The following is a 17,953-nucleotide window of genomic DNA, read 5'->3' as shown; positions in this document are numbered from 1 at the left end:
TTTTCCATGCACAGTAGCTGCTTTATTTCTACATGCATAGTTCTTTGTCGACATGAGAATTGTTTTTCAGTTGACATCTAGCATTTCAACATTGGGTGTTTTTGATGTATAGTAAATCAGACACGTGCATGATAGATCATATACACTTCTACTATAATGCAAGGACAATGATATTACACAGAAATTCAAACTACCTGCATGAGATCATTGTGCAGTTCACATTTTAACTAGTAAAGTATTTGACTATTACAATAACTAGAAATTAGTCATAGTAAATATACCCTCAGAACTCTGTCACTTTAAATAATCTTGTTGGAAAAGGGTATACGGGATATAATAATCACAACCTTGTGCAACTTAAACATTAAAATGAATACATAAAATAAATAAATAAAGAAAGAAGGAAGGAAAAGATTGTGTAATTGTAACACTAAATCCGATATCTTCTCAAATGTTTTGAACATATGCAACATGCAGTGTTTGCTAATGTGAAAAGAATGACACTTCAATGCAGAAGACAAATCACAATAAAGTGTTATCAGTGCTCTATCTGTTCTGCAGCTGTAATTGAAATACTGCCTTATGAAGAGGGAGAACTGGTAACCCCTATTTCTTTATTTCCATTGTTCTGAAAAAAAAAAATAAGTAAGACCAATTTGTTATGATAAAATACATACTGAAATGTAAACTGTACATTACGGCCTCTCAACCTATTAAAAGACAAGAAATCTGGGCAAAGGCAAAAATAATGAGGGACAAAGCCTCAAAAACAGGGACAATTTTTAATATTGCTGTAATAACTTTATAACATTGATAAGATAACAGCTTGAGCACTGGCATGCTTTTTGTAAAGGATATGAAGTCTAAAACTCAAACCTCTGTCATTATTTAGAGACATTAATGCTTAATGGTTTGCCATAAAACCACAAATTTTATGAGGAACAAACCAAAAATATGAGACAAAAATCTGAAGATTCTGTGAAAATGGGAAGTTGTACTGATTTTTGGTATTGTTTTTGTCTTTAAAGGTAAGGTGCAATTCCTAGGATTAGGAACAGGGATAGGGCTGGGTTAGGGTTAGCATGCATTACAAAGGTGAGCAGGGGACCACCTTTGTAGTGCATGCTACCCCTAACTTCAACTGTGTTTCTACCCCTAACACGAAACATTACATCTTACCTTAGAAAACCCTCTTTCATAGCATTTCAACTTTTCAGACAAATTTAGTCTGAATTATTTTGTAGGAGTATGGTCTATAGGTCAGAAAAGGAATTGTTTTTTGAGTATTTGTGTTGTCAGTAAAATGAATAGTCAAATGTTGCAGTCAACCATTTAACATATCAAGAACAAATAAAACCACCAGACTGAGAGTGAGAGAAACTCTTCTTTAGTGTACATGTTAACCATTCTTCAAATAATTACACACACACAAAGATGCACACACACACACACACACACACACACACACACACACACACACACACATATATATATATGTATATATATATATATATATATATATATATATATATATATATATATATATATATATATTTGCACATGATTTAGTTGAATGTTCAGACTAAAAGACTAAAGGCTATTCATTTCAAATACTGCTGACTTCTGTGTATATGAGTTCTGAATACAGTGGACAGCAGGGATTTGCCCTTTGTATGCTATTTTGCAATCTCAGTGTTGGTATATATAATTAATGGGTGGTGCAGAGGGCTTAGCCTGCCATAAAATATTTTATTTTTGTTTGTTTTTTTACTGTTTTGTGTTTTGATCATTTAGAATTAATGTTTTTGTTTTCGAATATTTTAATGTTTGACATGAAGGAATACATTATAATATATATATTATATATTGTGTATGTATGTATATACACACACACACACACACACACACACACACACACACACACACACACACACACATATCAAAATTTTTCATTTCACTTGTGTAGACTGCAGTACATTGAATCACAATGCAGAGGGAAAAAAAGAAAAGCAATCCAATCACAACCTGTTTTACTTCTGGGAAAGGCGTTACCATGACTCTCGTAAGGGTAGGGGGGCAAGTCTGACAAATTCCATGTGATCCATCACCTCACCAAATTGTGCTTGACAGTTTATTGACATTTAAAGGTATATATCTGCTTCAGTCAACCATAGGTAGCTTCAGGTGCTTCAGTCAACTGGAGGTATCTATGTACGTATATATGCATATATATATATATTCCCCCTTCCCCACTGTAGTGCGACCCTGGAAATATAGTTGATAGTACTGGGGCACAGCCCCCAATCGGGTGGGGCACAGCCCCCCATTCATATGATATTCTTATGTTTTGATATAATATTTAGTACTTAGTAAGAATAAAAGGGGCTGCCCCACATCCCAAATGTGGGGGCTCTGCCCCTCACACCCCCCTAACTATATATTCTAACTCCAGGGTTGCACTACAGTGGGGAAGTTGGCATATTCCATTTACTATGTAATAATACTTGTCAGTGAAATGAGCTTTCAGTGAAATGAAGTTTCAGTGACATGAATTTCAGTGAAATGGTGTCAGTGAAATGAAAGTCAGTGAATTGAAAGTTCATTGAACTGAAGTGAACCCATATATATATATATATATATATATATATATATATATATACACACACAAATGTATGGTGTATGTGCACATATGTGAATGTAGGTTTTGTATACATAAGTATGCATATATTATACAACTCTATAACTATATATATACAGGCAGGGACTTAGATAGGGGACCAGCTTTAGTATTTAATGGTACCAGAAAATGTAAGAACTGCAAACAATGTACATATGTGGATGAGTCGAGATATTATAGACATCCCGAAACAAGACGGCTATGGGAGTTAAAAGTGAATGGTTCCTGTAATTTAAAAAATTTGGTATACATAGCCCATTGCACACAATGCTTTAAATTTTATGTGGGTAAAACTAATCGTACTTTAAAAGAACGTATCAGGGACCATTATTATAGCATAGCAAGGAAAGAGGAGTATAATGCCTTAGCACGACACATAAATAAGGAAGGTCCTACCCACATATTCTATTTCAGAGATACATAACAATACACTAACTTGAGGCTAGGGAATATTACAAATGATACGGAATGTGCGGAATTAGAATGGATATTTAGGTTAGGTGCACATAGGGGCTATGGTCTCAACGATTTGATATCCATTAAACCCCTCCTGAGAGCTAGAAAACTAAGATAATGTTATATCAAGTTGTATTAAATACACTTATGGATTATAAATAAACATTTTTATCAATTTTATTTATTATTTTTTATATTATATTATATAATAAGTTTATGTATTTAACTTAAGTATGTTTTATGTTATGGCCCTTTAAATGGATTCACTGATTATTCAATTAAGGTTTGAACTCGAATTAAATACAACTGGAATGTTGACCTTAACTTATACGTCTGATGAAGCGGTTGAATCCGTGAAAGCGCTTACGTTTGTCTATTGCTTGAAATAAAGCTTTTATCGTACTAGCTACTTGTTTTATTTGTGGAACTTTTACATTGAAGAACTGTTATTACTGGTAAACTGCTATTCCTGCTTGCTACAGTCTACGGGGATTTTTTGACATATATATATATATATATATATATATATATATATATATATATATGTATATACATATATATGTGTATATATATATATATATATATATATATATATATACATGTATATATAGATATATATATATTTATATATAGCTATATATATACCTGTGTTTACAACACCCACACACACACACATACACACACACACACACACACACACACACACAAACAGAGTACATGTTATAATAATTAAGGTAGTGAAATAGCACAATCCAAATCACTAAATGAAAATTACAGACTTCAAATACAGCAAGTTTTATCACTTTTGGGCTGGTGCATGCAAGTCATGTTGCTAAAAACAGTAGCTGGGTGATGTGCTTTTGTTTGTAATCTCTGCCATTAGAATCACTTTTGATATATATATATAGTGACTAGCTTGATGGAACACTTCTCATGCTTTGAAGTAATGACAGTGAATTAGCAAGAAATCTTTTAGCAATCTAAATTCCCTTTTGGATATACTTAACAGTATACTGGCAGAATGTAAGGCACGATGGCTTGATTCTGCATATTAATTTTAATAGAAAAAGTGGCATGCTGGAAATGGTTCCATTTCATTAAAAATTGCTTACTAACATCCACTGTAACCTAAAGAAATTAGGTATTAATTGTATCTTTTACATCATACGAAATGTATAAACTCTGTAACTAAATCTCATATGCTACAAATGTAAATACTCAAGATATTTTTTCTTTTCAAATACCAAGTATCCAGGTAAGAAAATCTAACTGGAAATATGTTTGCTCATTTGTATGAGAGTAAAAAATAAAATCCTTAATATTGTCTGTGGGAAGAGATGACTGCAGTGCATGAATGTATTATCTTTTACTTTTAATGCAACTGCTGTGCTGACACTGAGAATTCACAAAAAGCCCACCACATTTTTTTCATGTGTGTGTATTTGAATGTGTATGCCTACAAACTTGCTTGTGTTGGGGGGGTGGGGGTGCACGCATGTGTGATAACAATAAAGCCAAAGCTTTCAAATTTAATTTCTTGAATATTTGTTATACTGACTGTAAACAGTTCATGTTTTCTTGTGTAAGCACAAACCTTAGTGAGATTGCAGTTTTCTCATATTTTGTTTGACTAGTTTATTAACAAATATCTAGCTTTCACAATATATATGTTCACTTTAAATACTTGGTTCTAGGGGTTTTCTTACCTTTACCAATTGACAATGAATTATTCCCAGTATTCTTAGGTCTGGTGCATTGCCTGGTCACCTATAGATTGACCTTTGCCTTTTCCCAGCTACTCTTCATTATCCATCTAGCATCACTTAAATTGGCATCTTAAATGCATTTCACTGGATTAAATCTGCTACAATGACTGCCAGACTATCAGGATTATGTTTCAAGTTCACATGTTTTCACTTTGTCACTAATCCTATGAGCCCTTGTGTGCATGTTTTGCAGTTCCATGCTTTGAAAACCACATTTGAAATTAAAAGTGAACAGCATTTTTGGATAGGAACGTTCATAAAATGCATTGTATGCCTAAAATGCAGATATAATAATGAATAAAGAGATACATTTTGGAAGAACATTTTTTTCACTTGGTACCTTGGCAAACAGATTCCAGGGAAGGCATTAAGGGAATAAAACATTTTCTGTTGGAAGCTGGTTGCTACTTATTTATTATTTTTAAATGCAGTTCAGACAAAATGATGATACTTCTTTCTGTAGTATGTGATGCATTGTGTGATAGACTATGAAGAGGAGATAAAATGTAACAAACCATTAAGTAGTTTCTATTGGCTAAAAGGAATTTTGTCAATCTTTTTGTTTTCTCCTGTATTTTGTGGCATGTCAGGATTTGACATTAATAAATGTTGCAAAAAGGTCAGTAATATGCCACTTAACTGTGCTTTGGAAACCACACTACTTTTCTGGTCTTCTGAAAGAAGTTATTTCTTCCATGTTTCTTTATTTCTAAGTAATGCCACTTTGTCACAAAACTGACAGCCTCATGTTTAGTTTACTTAAACCATTTAAAATGTATATCATTCATATTTGCACTTTAATATCATCTCTACTTAATGTGTGTTAAATTGCATGAATGTTTAAGTTTATAGTAAATACAATTAAAAATAAAAATAAAGGTAGCAGTATAATGGTTGAAAGCCGAAATCTAGCTGCAGTCTAAAAGCATGGGTCGAACACAGTATGCTGCATGTATCATAATAAGTTCTGATCCCTGATATTAATACTCGATTTGCATATGCTTCTGTGTTTATTTTTCATTGTCCTTAGAAGTAGCAAGAATGCTAAATAACTGTAGATGTGTTTTTGTCAACCAAAACAAAGATAGGATGAAAGAGAGATCTCTCAATCAGTGATTCTTTTACATGGAGCTGAGGAGAAATTCCTCACATATCAGTTGCCCAAAGTAAAAAACAGTAAGGAACATAATGGCAATCTCTGTTTTCCATATGAAATCATTGCTGGTGTGATTTATAACTGTGCACTAGCAATGATCCCCTTCTTTTGAAAGATGTCTCCCTTCTTTGAGTTGTTGTGACCATGGGGTTGATATATATCTATATCCATATGAATCTATAAATCTATATCTATACGTCTATATTTATCTATCTATATCTGTGATCTGTGGCCTTGAAACCCCACACATTAGGCTGCAGGGAGTTTGCCCCCTGCAAAGAACAGTTAAAGTTATTTTCTCCCCATTCTGCTTTAGGTGTTATTTTTCAGCATTTCTAATGCTCATGATTTGCACATCAGTGATTTACAGTAGAAATGTTGATCATCTCTCCTTGTATGATTGGAAACAAGTTGTCAAATCAGATGTGAACTGAGATTTCTTTGAATAATAAGACAACTTACACAGCTATGGCTATTTAGTAATATTTTTAAAGCATGCAATTAAAATAGTTCATTTACCAATCATTGCCTTACATCATGCCTAAAAGAATAGAAATGAAATATTATTGTCTGTATGGCTCAAAGGGCAGTTAGCACTGCAGTGAAGAGGGGAAACGCCCAGTGACTCAAGCAGTCTCGATTCAGTTAATGAATTCACATCTGAGAAATCAGAAGGTGGAACCGAATAGTAGTTTGCCAGCTCATGTCTCACCCAGCTGGAGTCTTAGCTAGGACTACATCCCATAGTGTAGACAGGGACTTTAGTCTTGCTACAGGAATATTGAAAAATACAGCAGAAGTTTGTTCATGGACAGTGGTCTACGCTGGCATCATAGCGCACTAGGCATACTATGACTCTGGACAGGGTATAAACACATGCATTCCACTGCTGCCAAGTTGGTACCATACTGCATCATCTAGATCTCATTTCCACTTGTCCCTTCAGTCTTACAATATGACTTTCCTGTTGAGGGTAAGAATGCCACTTCTGGGGGACATAACAGTTAACAGGTGGGGCTATCAAAAATTAAAATAAATGCATACAAACATTAATAAATACATGAATAAATAAAAGTTAGCTTGTTTGCATACTTGGTTCTGTATAAACTTAAGTATAACTCACCACCAGCACATGAAGCTGAACAACTAGATTGTGTAGTCAGCCAAGTGTAATTGTGTCTTTGTAGAGTCATATTGTCCATCCGTGCCTTGGCTACTGTGTACTCCCATGCAACACCTGGATTTTTCCCTTGCAGAAGAATCTGAAATTATGAATAGTACACATTAGTAATTATGTAAATGTGGCATCTGAATTCATCTGCATCAGCAAAGTGTCTGCAAAGGATTTTAGATTTAAATTTAATGTCATGTAACTACATAAGAGTTAAAGCTGCATCTATAAAAAAGGGTCAATGCCTGCTCACTTTGAAGAGATTCTTATATATTATTCAGGTGTCTATTGTACATACTAGAGCTACATCCATTTTCTACTTTCAGATGAAAAGTGGAGCTGTCTCAAATGTATTGATTATTCTGCATATCATCTGCATTTTGTTTTTTAATTTTTACCACCTAAATGAATGTGAACCACGGTGGTGGTGCTGCAGTAGCGATGTCGCCTCACAGTAAGACGCTGCCTGGTTCGACTCTCAGCTAGAGCGTCTTCTGCGTGGAGACATGCGTGAATGGGTGTATCTTCGTTGAAGGTTGTGCATTAGGGCTGGCAACTCAGCATGTAAAAATCAACTGCCAATCATTAGCGGACCGGAGTTCCGCTGTGACGACCCCTATCCGGGAAAAGCTGAAAGACACAACAACCACCTAAATGAATGTATTAGTTTTCCCAAAAATCAAACTTCTTGTATCAGAAATAAACTTGTTCAAGATATTACTGCTACTGTTACTTCATAAGAAGAAACATTTCTCATGCTTGTGGGATTAGCTTATTAATTCTGCCTTCATCTCCTAGGGGCCTGAAATACGTACCTGATAGCCAAACCAGTCATCTGACCGGAGATATTTTTGTTACACTTCAGCATGTTTTTATTACATCAGTTACAAAAATAGTCAAAAACACAATTTCCAGCTTTTACCACGGCAGCAGTATTTCAGTTAATCAAATGTGGTGACCAAGAATCCGGTTCTTTTTAAGGACCATATTCAAGAGTGTCCTTATGCATACTTGAAATCAGTAACTGCCTAAGATGCTGTTCTTGTAGGAGCACTCCTTCACTATTTGTTTATTTATTTGAGCAATATTTCTTCACTCTAAAAATAAATAAATAATGTTGCCCTACTTAAGAGAAAATGTGCCCATGGAAGACTGGGAGTTCTGGGGGGTGGGGTGCTTCATTTGACTTGATGTTCAAGTCACATTATGTTAGCTTAAATATTGCAAGGCCATGGGAATAGAAACATTCAAATATAGGCATGGAGGTGCTTGAAGGATTCTTAATGAGAGAAAGGGTTTGTGATTTGTAAGCTTTATGGGAAACATGTTTTTTTTGTTTTTTTTTCTGCAGTAAATGGCAGGTATAAACATTTTAACTTGATGTGGCAAGATTTGGCTCTAAACAGAATAAGTGTTTAATGTAAAACTTTGCAAACTCATCAGTGATGGCGTGCTTGGAAAGATATTGTGTTTAACTACATGGCAAATAGAAAACTATATTTTTGGATTGCTATTTAATGGTGGAGTTTGAAGCAAATCCACTTAGGTGCTGGGGTGATGCATGTTGAGACACAAAGAACAGGCTGGTATCTTTAAGAATGCTGGTATTAAATAAATTTATTATTTTTTTAAAGATTAATTGTCACCCTTGCTGAATATGCTGCAGTGCTAAAAATTTACATTCAGTGGATTTAGTTAGTACATTTTAGTAGTTCTGCTTTGAGAGATACACTCCTGAAATACTTAGATTGCAGAAAATCTGTTTTATTTGCTAGTACTTGTGCTAGTATTGGGAAAGTAGGTTTTGTAACACTTTATTTAATTTCATTCATGCAGGCTGCCCATAATTTGTAAGATGCATTATTCCCCTTGATAGCAGTTGGAAAGGTCTGGTTTTGGACAGTTTAGTGGATTGTTGATTGCAGATGTTTGACTGTGTTATCTGTGAATGGCATCTTGTCTGGGAGCTAATTAAGGACAGTAATCCCATGAGCTGTGAAATGAGCTTTTATCACTGTGTTAAGACAGAGTATGTTCTGTGCAGTCAGTAGATGCTTTATTTAAAACAAAAAAAAAAAAGAATTCATTATGCAGTGCTGCAAGTTCTTTTCTACGCATGCACTCTGACAAGTAAAAGGATGTGGTAACTGACTTGTTTTCTGTTTGATACAGCTTTAGTCTTCTTGTTTGATCCTGAAAGTAGTCCATGTGTAGTATGATCTTTTTCCCCAAATGTTTTCCTAGTTTATTAGACTGCAACAAAGGAATTAAAAGTTTGAATAGTGTATTCAGAGTTTCCTATTTTTCCTCGAATAAACACACTGCTTGATGTTTGTAGAATTCTTTAATGCCTCCTGGCCCAGCTCATGACTGACAGCCCTATGACCCAGGTAATAAATAGGCTCATGGGTGCTAGCACTTACCTCTCAACATATACCCCTTAAAATAATGCTTGAGTATTCAAAACTCATCAGATACATTTAAGAAGCATGGGAAGAATAACCAGGATTAAAAATTCCCCAGGGGGTTGTTAGCCTAGTAGTTACTTAAGAACTTATGACAGAAGTAAAAATCAGGGACATTCTGCAGAATTCTCACTGGACAGCGCTAAGAGGAATGGCACAATATCAGTTAGATAAGTGTTATTATTATAGGTTCATAGGTAAGTACTAGGCTATTGGCCCTAGGATAGCCTAGCCAAAAATGTACCCTGGCTTTCGCCACCCAAGAAAATTATTTTCCTGTGCCCCTGTTGAGCAGAGCCACAGAAGTGATCCCTGGGGTGAATTTCCTATTTCCCATCCAATCATCAAGATTTTTCTTGAAGAGTGCTAATGTTTGACATATATAGGTAATCTGCTCCAGAGTATGGGAAGTCTCTGGGACAGGAATCTATCCTTCCAGCATGTTCTGTTTATTGTGGTGACAAGGTTTAGGACCTTAGAGCATGTAGCTCACAGGGATTGGGATTTCTTTAAGTGGAACATGCCCAATAGCTCTGGGTTTGACATAGCTTTGTATGTTAGGCAGAGATCGCCTCTGAGTAGGCGATATGCGACAGAGTAAAGCTGGAGTTTTTTGAGACGGTCTGCCTAGGGCATCTGTTTGAGGCCAGTAATCCTCTTTGTGAGCTATTTCTGTGGCCTTTCCAGTTGTTGTAGATGTCTTGTGAGGTACATACCAAAAGGGGCGTTGTACTCTATAATGGGTCTAATGAGTGATGAGTAGAGGGGAAGAATGACCTCTTTTTTTCTGAATGAGAAACCTTTTGTGATGAGGTGAGCCATGTAGAAGGATTTCCAGACCACTGTGGCGATGTGATTAACAAAGGAGAGACTACTGTCCACCAGTGTCCCAAGGTCTCTTATCACATTTTCGGCATTAAGCAGACTACCAGCTATGTGGTAGTTCATGGGTACAGAGCTTTTACCAAAGGGGATAACAATGCACTTTTTGGCATTGAGCTTCAGGCCATGGCTTTGATACCAGGCATCAGTCTCAGTGAGGCCCTTTTGTAGGATGTCCACATCATTAGGAGTTTCAATTATGGCTCCTAGTTTGCAGTCATCTGCAAACTTTGTTAGCCAAAGACCTTCTGTGTTAGCCTGTACTTCAGAGAAGTAGATACCAAACAGGAGAGGACCCAGGACTGAACCCTGTGGTACTCCACTTGTCACTGGTCTGAAGTCGGATTTGGAGTCTGCTACTTTCACAGTGTCGGTTCTGTCCATGAGCCAGTTGGCAACCCATCTTGTGACATAGGGATTTATACCTAGTTTAGTGAGCTTATCTATAATTCCAGAGTGGGGGATGGTGTCAAAAGCCTTGGCGAGATCTAGATAAGCTGTGTGAACCACCTTACCCTCATCTATGGCTTTGGTGACTGTTTCAAAGAAGTCATATCAGGTTTAGGAGACATGATCTGCCTTTTACAAATCCGAACTAGGTAGGGTCCAGAGTTTGGAGATTACCAATGTCTTTGTTTATGAGTTCCATGATGATACGTTCCATGGACTTGCAGACCAGGCTCGTCAGGCTAATGCAGCGGTAGTTCCCAGGGTCCGTCGTGGCTCCCCCTTTGTGGAATGGGATAACCGTCACACTGCACCATTCAATGGGCACAAAGCCTGAGGTGAGGCTATGATTGAACATGGTACTTAGGTAGGGTGCCAGTTCATTCTGTAGTTCTTGTAGAACGCAGTCTGGGACATTGTCAGGTCCCATGGATGCTGTGTTCTTGGCTTTGGAGAGTGTTTTTTTTTACCTGTGGCAGCTGTAATTACAGGAACTTTGCATTCTTCCGGTATAGAGATGGGCCCTCTAGGGGGTGAGAGGGGGGTAAAGTTAGCACTGAACCTATCCGCCAGGATGTTGGCAATATCAGTTGGTTATGTATATTTAGTGCCATTGTGCTGTAACTCAGAGCAGATCTGAGTGTTGCCACTGTGATTCTTGACCTAGCTATAGAATGCTTTGTGGTTGTCTTTAGAGTCAGTGGCAATTTTGTTTTCATAACTAACTTTGGAGGATTTTATGAGGGATCTCAGCTTCTTACTGAGGTTGACCAGGGAGTTCCTCCAGTCATGGGATTTTACTCTTTTTTGCAACAGTTTCTTTCTTCTGTTGTAGAGTTTGTTTATGGCAGAGGACCACCAGATTGACTTCCTTTTTTTGGAGGATAGCATCTTGGTTCTATTAGGGATAGCATGATCCATGCACTCACGTAAGTGCTTATAAAGTGCATTTGTGTAGGATTCAGCAGTCGTACCTCTATTGTCCGTCTGCATGGGTGTCATGAAGTTTGCCACTTCTGTCTTAAGAAGTGTGAAGTTGGCTTTGGAGAAGTTTTTTACGGGGGTTTCCCTAATTGGGGGAGGGGGCAGGATATGGATGTCTTGGGTGATTAGCTTGTGGTCGGATCTGACCAACGAGGAATTGACCTCTGGTGTGGAACACCAGTTGCCCATGTTGGTAATGACCAGATCTAGGATATTGCTGCCCCTGGTGGGGGTGTTATGTTTACAGTAACACTGCTAGCAACTTTTCTGACTTTATGATATATGTGGAGAGTTGGGATGCAGGGAATGGCATGGTGAGAAGTGCAGTTGCTGTACTTATAATTAATGCTGCCAGTTATTAACCAGCTATTTTGGGCAATACTTATAGCTTTGTTTGTGTTGGAAGTTAGAAGGTTAACAGCACAGTGAGAAATGTTACCGTTTTTACAATAATGCTGGCAGCGATCAACCAGATATTTGGGGTAACATTTCTGGCTTTGTGATTGGTGTGGACAATTAGGATGAGGGGAATGCCATTGTGAGATAAGTGTTATTACTGTTTTTGCAATAATGAAGGCAATCATCATCCATATATTTTGAGAAATATCCTTGTGATTTGTTTGAAGCAGCTTGGAACAGAATACTTTAATGAGTGGCAACATGTTTGTGTGGACTTTGAAGGCAAAAATATCACATAGCCACCAGACAATGTGGCTATAACTGCTGAGTGGAGGTTGGAGTTGGCTTGAAGAAAGTAGCTGGCCTTCATGTCACTTTCCCTGTTTAAACAGTCACTATCTGGCTATGAAGGACTAGAATGCTTTTGTGAGAAGTAAGATGGACTACTTAACTGGATGCCTGATATGTAGAGACAGAGTATGTATAATTATTGTGGATGCCACAGTGGAAGAAAATGTCAAGCTATCTATTGTTGTTTCCTTATTGTTTTGGCTTCATAGGACTAATGTGATTATATGAAGCAACATGCAATATATTAACATGAGGCAACTGTTTGTTTTGAACAAAGGTAAAATACATTACACTGTCATCCTCTTTAATCACAATCAGACATCTAAAATGGCTACAACTGCTTGCTGGGGATTGACTGGATGAAATGTGCAGTTAATATCTCAAAAAATAAGGGATAAATGCATCGAAGAATACCTAGATCTTCAGAACTTCTGGGGGCTGGTGTCCTCTATACTCCAAGGCTGCATAGGTGGATTTTGACACGGGCTTAGCAATCTCTTCTAACTGGAACCCCACCTAGTCTAAAACCAGCCCTGCTCATGGGTGCACACAGACAGCAGCTGTAGTTGTGTGTGTGTGTTGGGGGGGTGAAATTGTCATTATTTCTTTAATATTCTTCTCAAACCACAGAGGTGACTATATCCGATACATGTACATGTGGCTATCTTTTCAGGAGAGTAAATAAGCTCTCTGTTTATGTTTCTAACAGCAGATATGTTATATTCTATTTGTTTTTTTTTTTCAATTTTGTCCCAGTCTATCAGAAGGGTACACAGAAACCAGATGTTTTGGGGGTAGGGGGTAAGGAGGCATGCTGAATATACATATGATTGCAATAACTTGAAATATGACTGTGAGCATTTGTGTCAAAGTTTAATCCCTATTTAACACCAGAGAGAGATACACAGAAGGTGACTACCTGTTTTGAGGTGGGGATAGGGGGCAGGCACTATATCTAGATATAATATATATATTCTCAGTTTATTGTGAACTGGTGTTTGGTTAACTTTGAGTATGAATACTTGGATACAATTTATTTCTTCCTTTAAATAAAAAAGTAAGACTTAATTTCTTTTCTGTATGAATCATTTTTGTTAAGACCATCACAAGATCTAAAGGTTGGGAAAAAACTTTAAAATGCACATAAGACCACCAATATCCCCACGTCTTCTTCATGCCTACAATACCTAGACCCCAAGTTTAATATTGTTATTACATGGCAGTTTAGAACAGTTAGACCACGTTGGAAGGATGCAGGGAAAAATAAAGTTAACGACTAAGACTGAATTTTCTTCAAATCAGAGTTTTCTTTCAGACCACCATTAGATGAAAAGCTTATTTATAAAAACTCTAAAATGCATCGCAAACCATCTAGAAACCTCATGGCTTCTGGGTTATTTTCTCTGCAGTTAAAGACATACAGAAAAAAAGTTGGATTCATACTAATTTTCTTTCTTTCTTTCTTTGATAGCAGTTTTTGTTATGGCAATCATTGGACAAAAGTTGTTTTAAAAAACTTTAAATTGCATCTCACAGCATATAAGAACCTCAAGGCTTCTGGGGGTGTAGTAGCTCTCAGGTCCCCAAGATTAATGCAATTATTTCCACTGTAGAGTAAGACAATATTGCTTTTTTTGGTCATGGTTTTTGTTCGGGCAATCACTGGATGAAAGAGGTTGTTCAAGAACTCTGAAATGCACCTCAGAGCATCTAGAACCCCCATTTCTTCTTGGGGCCCCCAGACTCCCAGCTTAATGCAGTTATTTCCTTGATAGTTAGCAAATGGTACTCTTGCTTACACTGAACATATTGAATGAATGAATGAATGAATGAATGAATGAATGAATGAATGAATGCAGGAAAACTGAAGATTAAAACAAACTATGAGAAAAGGGAAGAAAAATAATGTAATCTGAAGAGTGTGAGTAAGCCAAGATATGATAGAATGGGCAATGGTAGGGGTAGGGGTGGGGTACCAGGGGTCCTTTTCTCCTAGATCACCAGTTTATATAAGGCTGGCCCTTCATATTATTACTCATAAGGCGGTGCATTGTAAGTCATGCGTTTCTTTAAAACAACATGCTTTCAGACTCCCACACCATTTTAAAGTATCTTCTGAAAATAGCCAGTAACTAAGGTACTGCCAGAAGCTGTGTCAGTATTAGTATGGGTTCCTTGTGGTGTATTTCAGGCACTAGCTGAAAAGCAGTATCACCAAGAATTCCTCTGTCTTTTGGTAACAAACAGGAGCAGTGGCTGAGATACAAAGTGGTAAATGCATTAACAAGACCTAGCAAATATAACAAAGATGACACAAATGCAGCAGTGAGCATTCAGTGTAATAAAAAGCACGGCTATGCACTGCAGCATAGGAGGATAGTGATAAAGTATAGGCTAACTGGAACAGGTCTGCAGAAGGCTGTACAGGAAAGAGACTCACTGGCATAATCATCATATCTGGTCTGACCATGTAACTCAGTTTAATGGATCTCTGGCTAAAGAAATTAGACACCTAGATTGTATAGCCATATAGCTGAGTTCAAAGGAAATGAATTACCCACTATATGGAGCATTACTGAAACTTATCTTTGAGAACTGTATACAGTTTTTGAGGTAGTGGAGAAAATGGGAAATCTGACCTTTGCAGAGTGTTCAGGGAAGCCTTGCTGCTCTAGTAAGGGGGCTGCTATGCTTGAGGAGGCTGCAAGGGTAATATCAAAGGGTAAAAGCCCTGGGTATACATGCCTGGAAGAACAGGATGACATGAAAACATGGCATAATAACATATTCTCAAAGGTCAGTTAGAAGCAGTTAAAATGAAGAAAATGTAAGAGCTTAACTAAGATAACAGAAGACTGAATTGTGAAACAGCAAACCAAGGGTTTCACCCTTAGACTACAAATAAAAAAAGAACAGAGAATATTAAGAAGTCTTTATTGTGCAGGATTCTTTTTGGATACATTGTATACTTAATTTGTGCATTGCTCAACAATTTCTTGCACATAGTATAGATTAACTCTCACACACACACACACACACACACACACACACACACACACACACACACACACACACACTCAAACATATATAGAAATATATAGATCTATGTCACTTAATCGAGTTTTCTGAAACTCAAAATTTATATCTGTGAGACAATATGATCGAATTTCCAAAAACTTGAAGATTAAAAAAAAAATAATAAAATAAAAAAGAATACCAAAATATATCTTTTTTTATATACTTGCAAAAGGGCAAGTCCCCTGAGCCCCCCCCCAACACCCCCTGCAATTTATATATACCAACTCCAAGATCATACTACATTGAGGAAAATTGTAAATTTCCCTATCCTCACTGTAACGCAACCTCCATTCGGCAGCTTTGAGATATTCAATCATATAATCATCTTGAAGATATGAATTTTGAGTTTCTGAAAATTCGATCAACTGATAGGGATCCATATATGTATATATAGATATAGACACACACACACACACACACACACACACACACACACACACACACACACACACACACACAAAGTTATAGTAAATTTGCGATATGCTGGCCAATCTGCACAGAGTACAATCTACTTTGAAAAAACAATTAACCCTTTCAAGAAAAAAGTGACCAAACACCTCTCAGTCATCAGGTATTAGGACTTCAATAACCTACTGTCTAGACATGCTCAAATCTGCAGTAACTGTAAGAAGTTTGTTTTACATGTCATTGGGAGACTCATTTCAGGTCCATTACAAGGCAGTCTGAAAGCAAAGTTAGAGAAAAAAGAACTTGAATGGCAGAATAGACTTAAAGCACATTGGAAGCTCAAATTCAATTGGGCATGCTCCATTAAGAGCATTCTCGACTTAGAGAAAATTGAATATTGCCACCTTTACTAAAAGACAATAACACAAGTATGATTTTACAACTGTAGTAATTCATGACTATGCTTAAGTTTAATTTTGATTTTTAGCATTAGTATAAGTATTAAGACTGCTTACAATATCACAACTAAAACAAAAACTGCTTATGTCTCTAAACCAGTTGAATGCTACATAACTCGTTTTGATCTACAGAAAAGTTTGCTGATCATATTCAATTTCTCTTCTGTCATTTATCAGCAATTAAAAGAAACTATGATGTAATGGTGTCACCCACTATGTATTTTCTGTAGTTCTGTCCTCAAAGTTATCCAAGTAACGGTGGAGCTGCAATGGGTGAATAATCGTATTGTTATTACTGCTGACCAAAACTTGTTATTTACGTCATGTAGGCATCTTCACTTGTGACCAGGTTAGATATGTATTTCCAGCCTATCGCATTATGCTATAACCTACTGCTCATTACGGAACTAATGGATACCCTCACATTGCCTACCATATTTTTCAGTACAGACCCCATTACATTTAAACTAGTTATTTAATTGTATACTTTATTATTTATATAAAGTTTAGGTTAGATGTTTTTATTTTATTTTTTTGTTTGCTTTATCATTATATTTACTTCCATTACAACTCTTTTACTTATATTTGGTATCTTTAAATTAATTTAATGCCAAGTTGAACTATTCATATTATAATGTGTCTATATCAATAGTGGGAACTACCATGCTGGTATGTTAGCATAGTGAGATCTGAGGACGTGCTTCACTTTATTAAAAGAAATAGGTGAAAACACTTCAAAATAATAATCTTCTGTTGAGCACAAGTTGGGACACAAGCGTTTACTTAACATAATTTCCTATATGTACTTATAGCCACACATTCACGCTTTTTTAGTATGCAGATATATGTATGTATGTGACCACCACACAAGATTACTAGTGTGCACCCTAGTCACCAATAAAGGAGTTGTGCTTTAAAAGAAAATAGAGTTTAGTTTAAAATGTGGACTAAAACCACACTTATGGATGGAGGAAAATGAAAGATAAGACAAAGTGAGGAAGAAAGAAAGAAAGAAAGAAAGAAAGAAAGAAAGATGTAATCTGTCTTAATGATATGATGCCAGTATAGAGAGAAAACAGGGGAAGGGCACTGGGGGAGTGCACGGATGGTTATGTGTGCAGCAAACAGACCAGTGGCAACAGACAGACCCATGGTAATAGACAGACCCATGGCAACAGATGGACCCTTGCAGTTTTTTGTCTAGTTCTCCATTTCACCTAAGGATGTCACTGCTGATCAAAATCAAACCAAATAT

At 36.6% G+C, this 17,953-nt stretch overlaps 1 protein-coding gene across 1 annotated transcript in view; it reads right to left on the bottom strand.

The window, feature by feature from the left end:
* Positions 1 to 17,953, bottom strand: part of ADAMTS18 (ADAM metallopeptidase with thrombospondin type 1 motif 18) — a 403,884-nt gene that overhangs the window by 95,367 nt on the left and 290,564 nt on the right. Inside the window, exon 12 of the mRNA XM_044055552.1 lies at positions 7,179 to 7,317. Within this exon, the coding sequence (XP_043911487.1) occupies positions 7,179 to 7,317 (139 nt within the window). The remainder of the gene's footprint in view (positions 1 to 7,178; positions 7,318 to 17,953) is intronic.

This window comes from Protopterus annectens, chromosome 14.part0, assembly GCF_019279795.1.
Source record: "Protopterus annectens isolate FY-2018-M chromosome 14.part0, PAN1.0, whole genome shotgun sequence".
In the NCBI taxonomy this organism is placed as follows: Eukaryota; Metazoa; Chordata; order Ceratodontiformes; family Protopteridae; genus Protopterus; species Protopterus annectens.
Note: the sequence above shows the minus strand (reverse complement) of the source record. Positions and strands in the feature narration are given on the sequence as shown.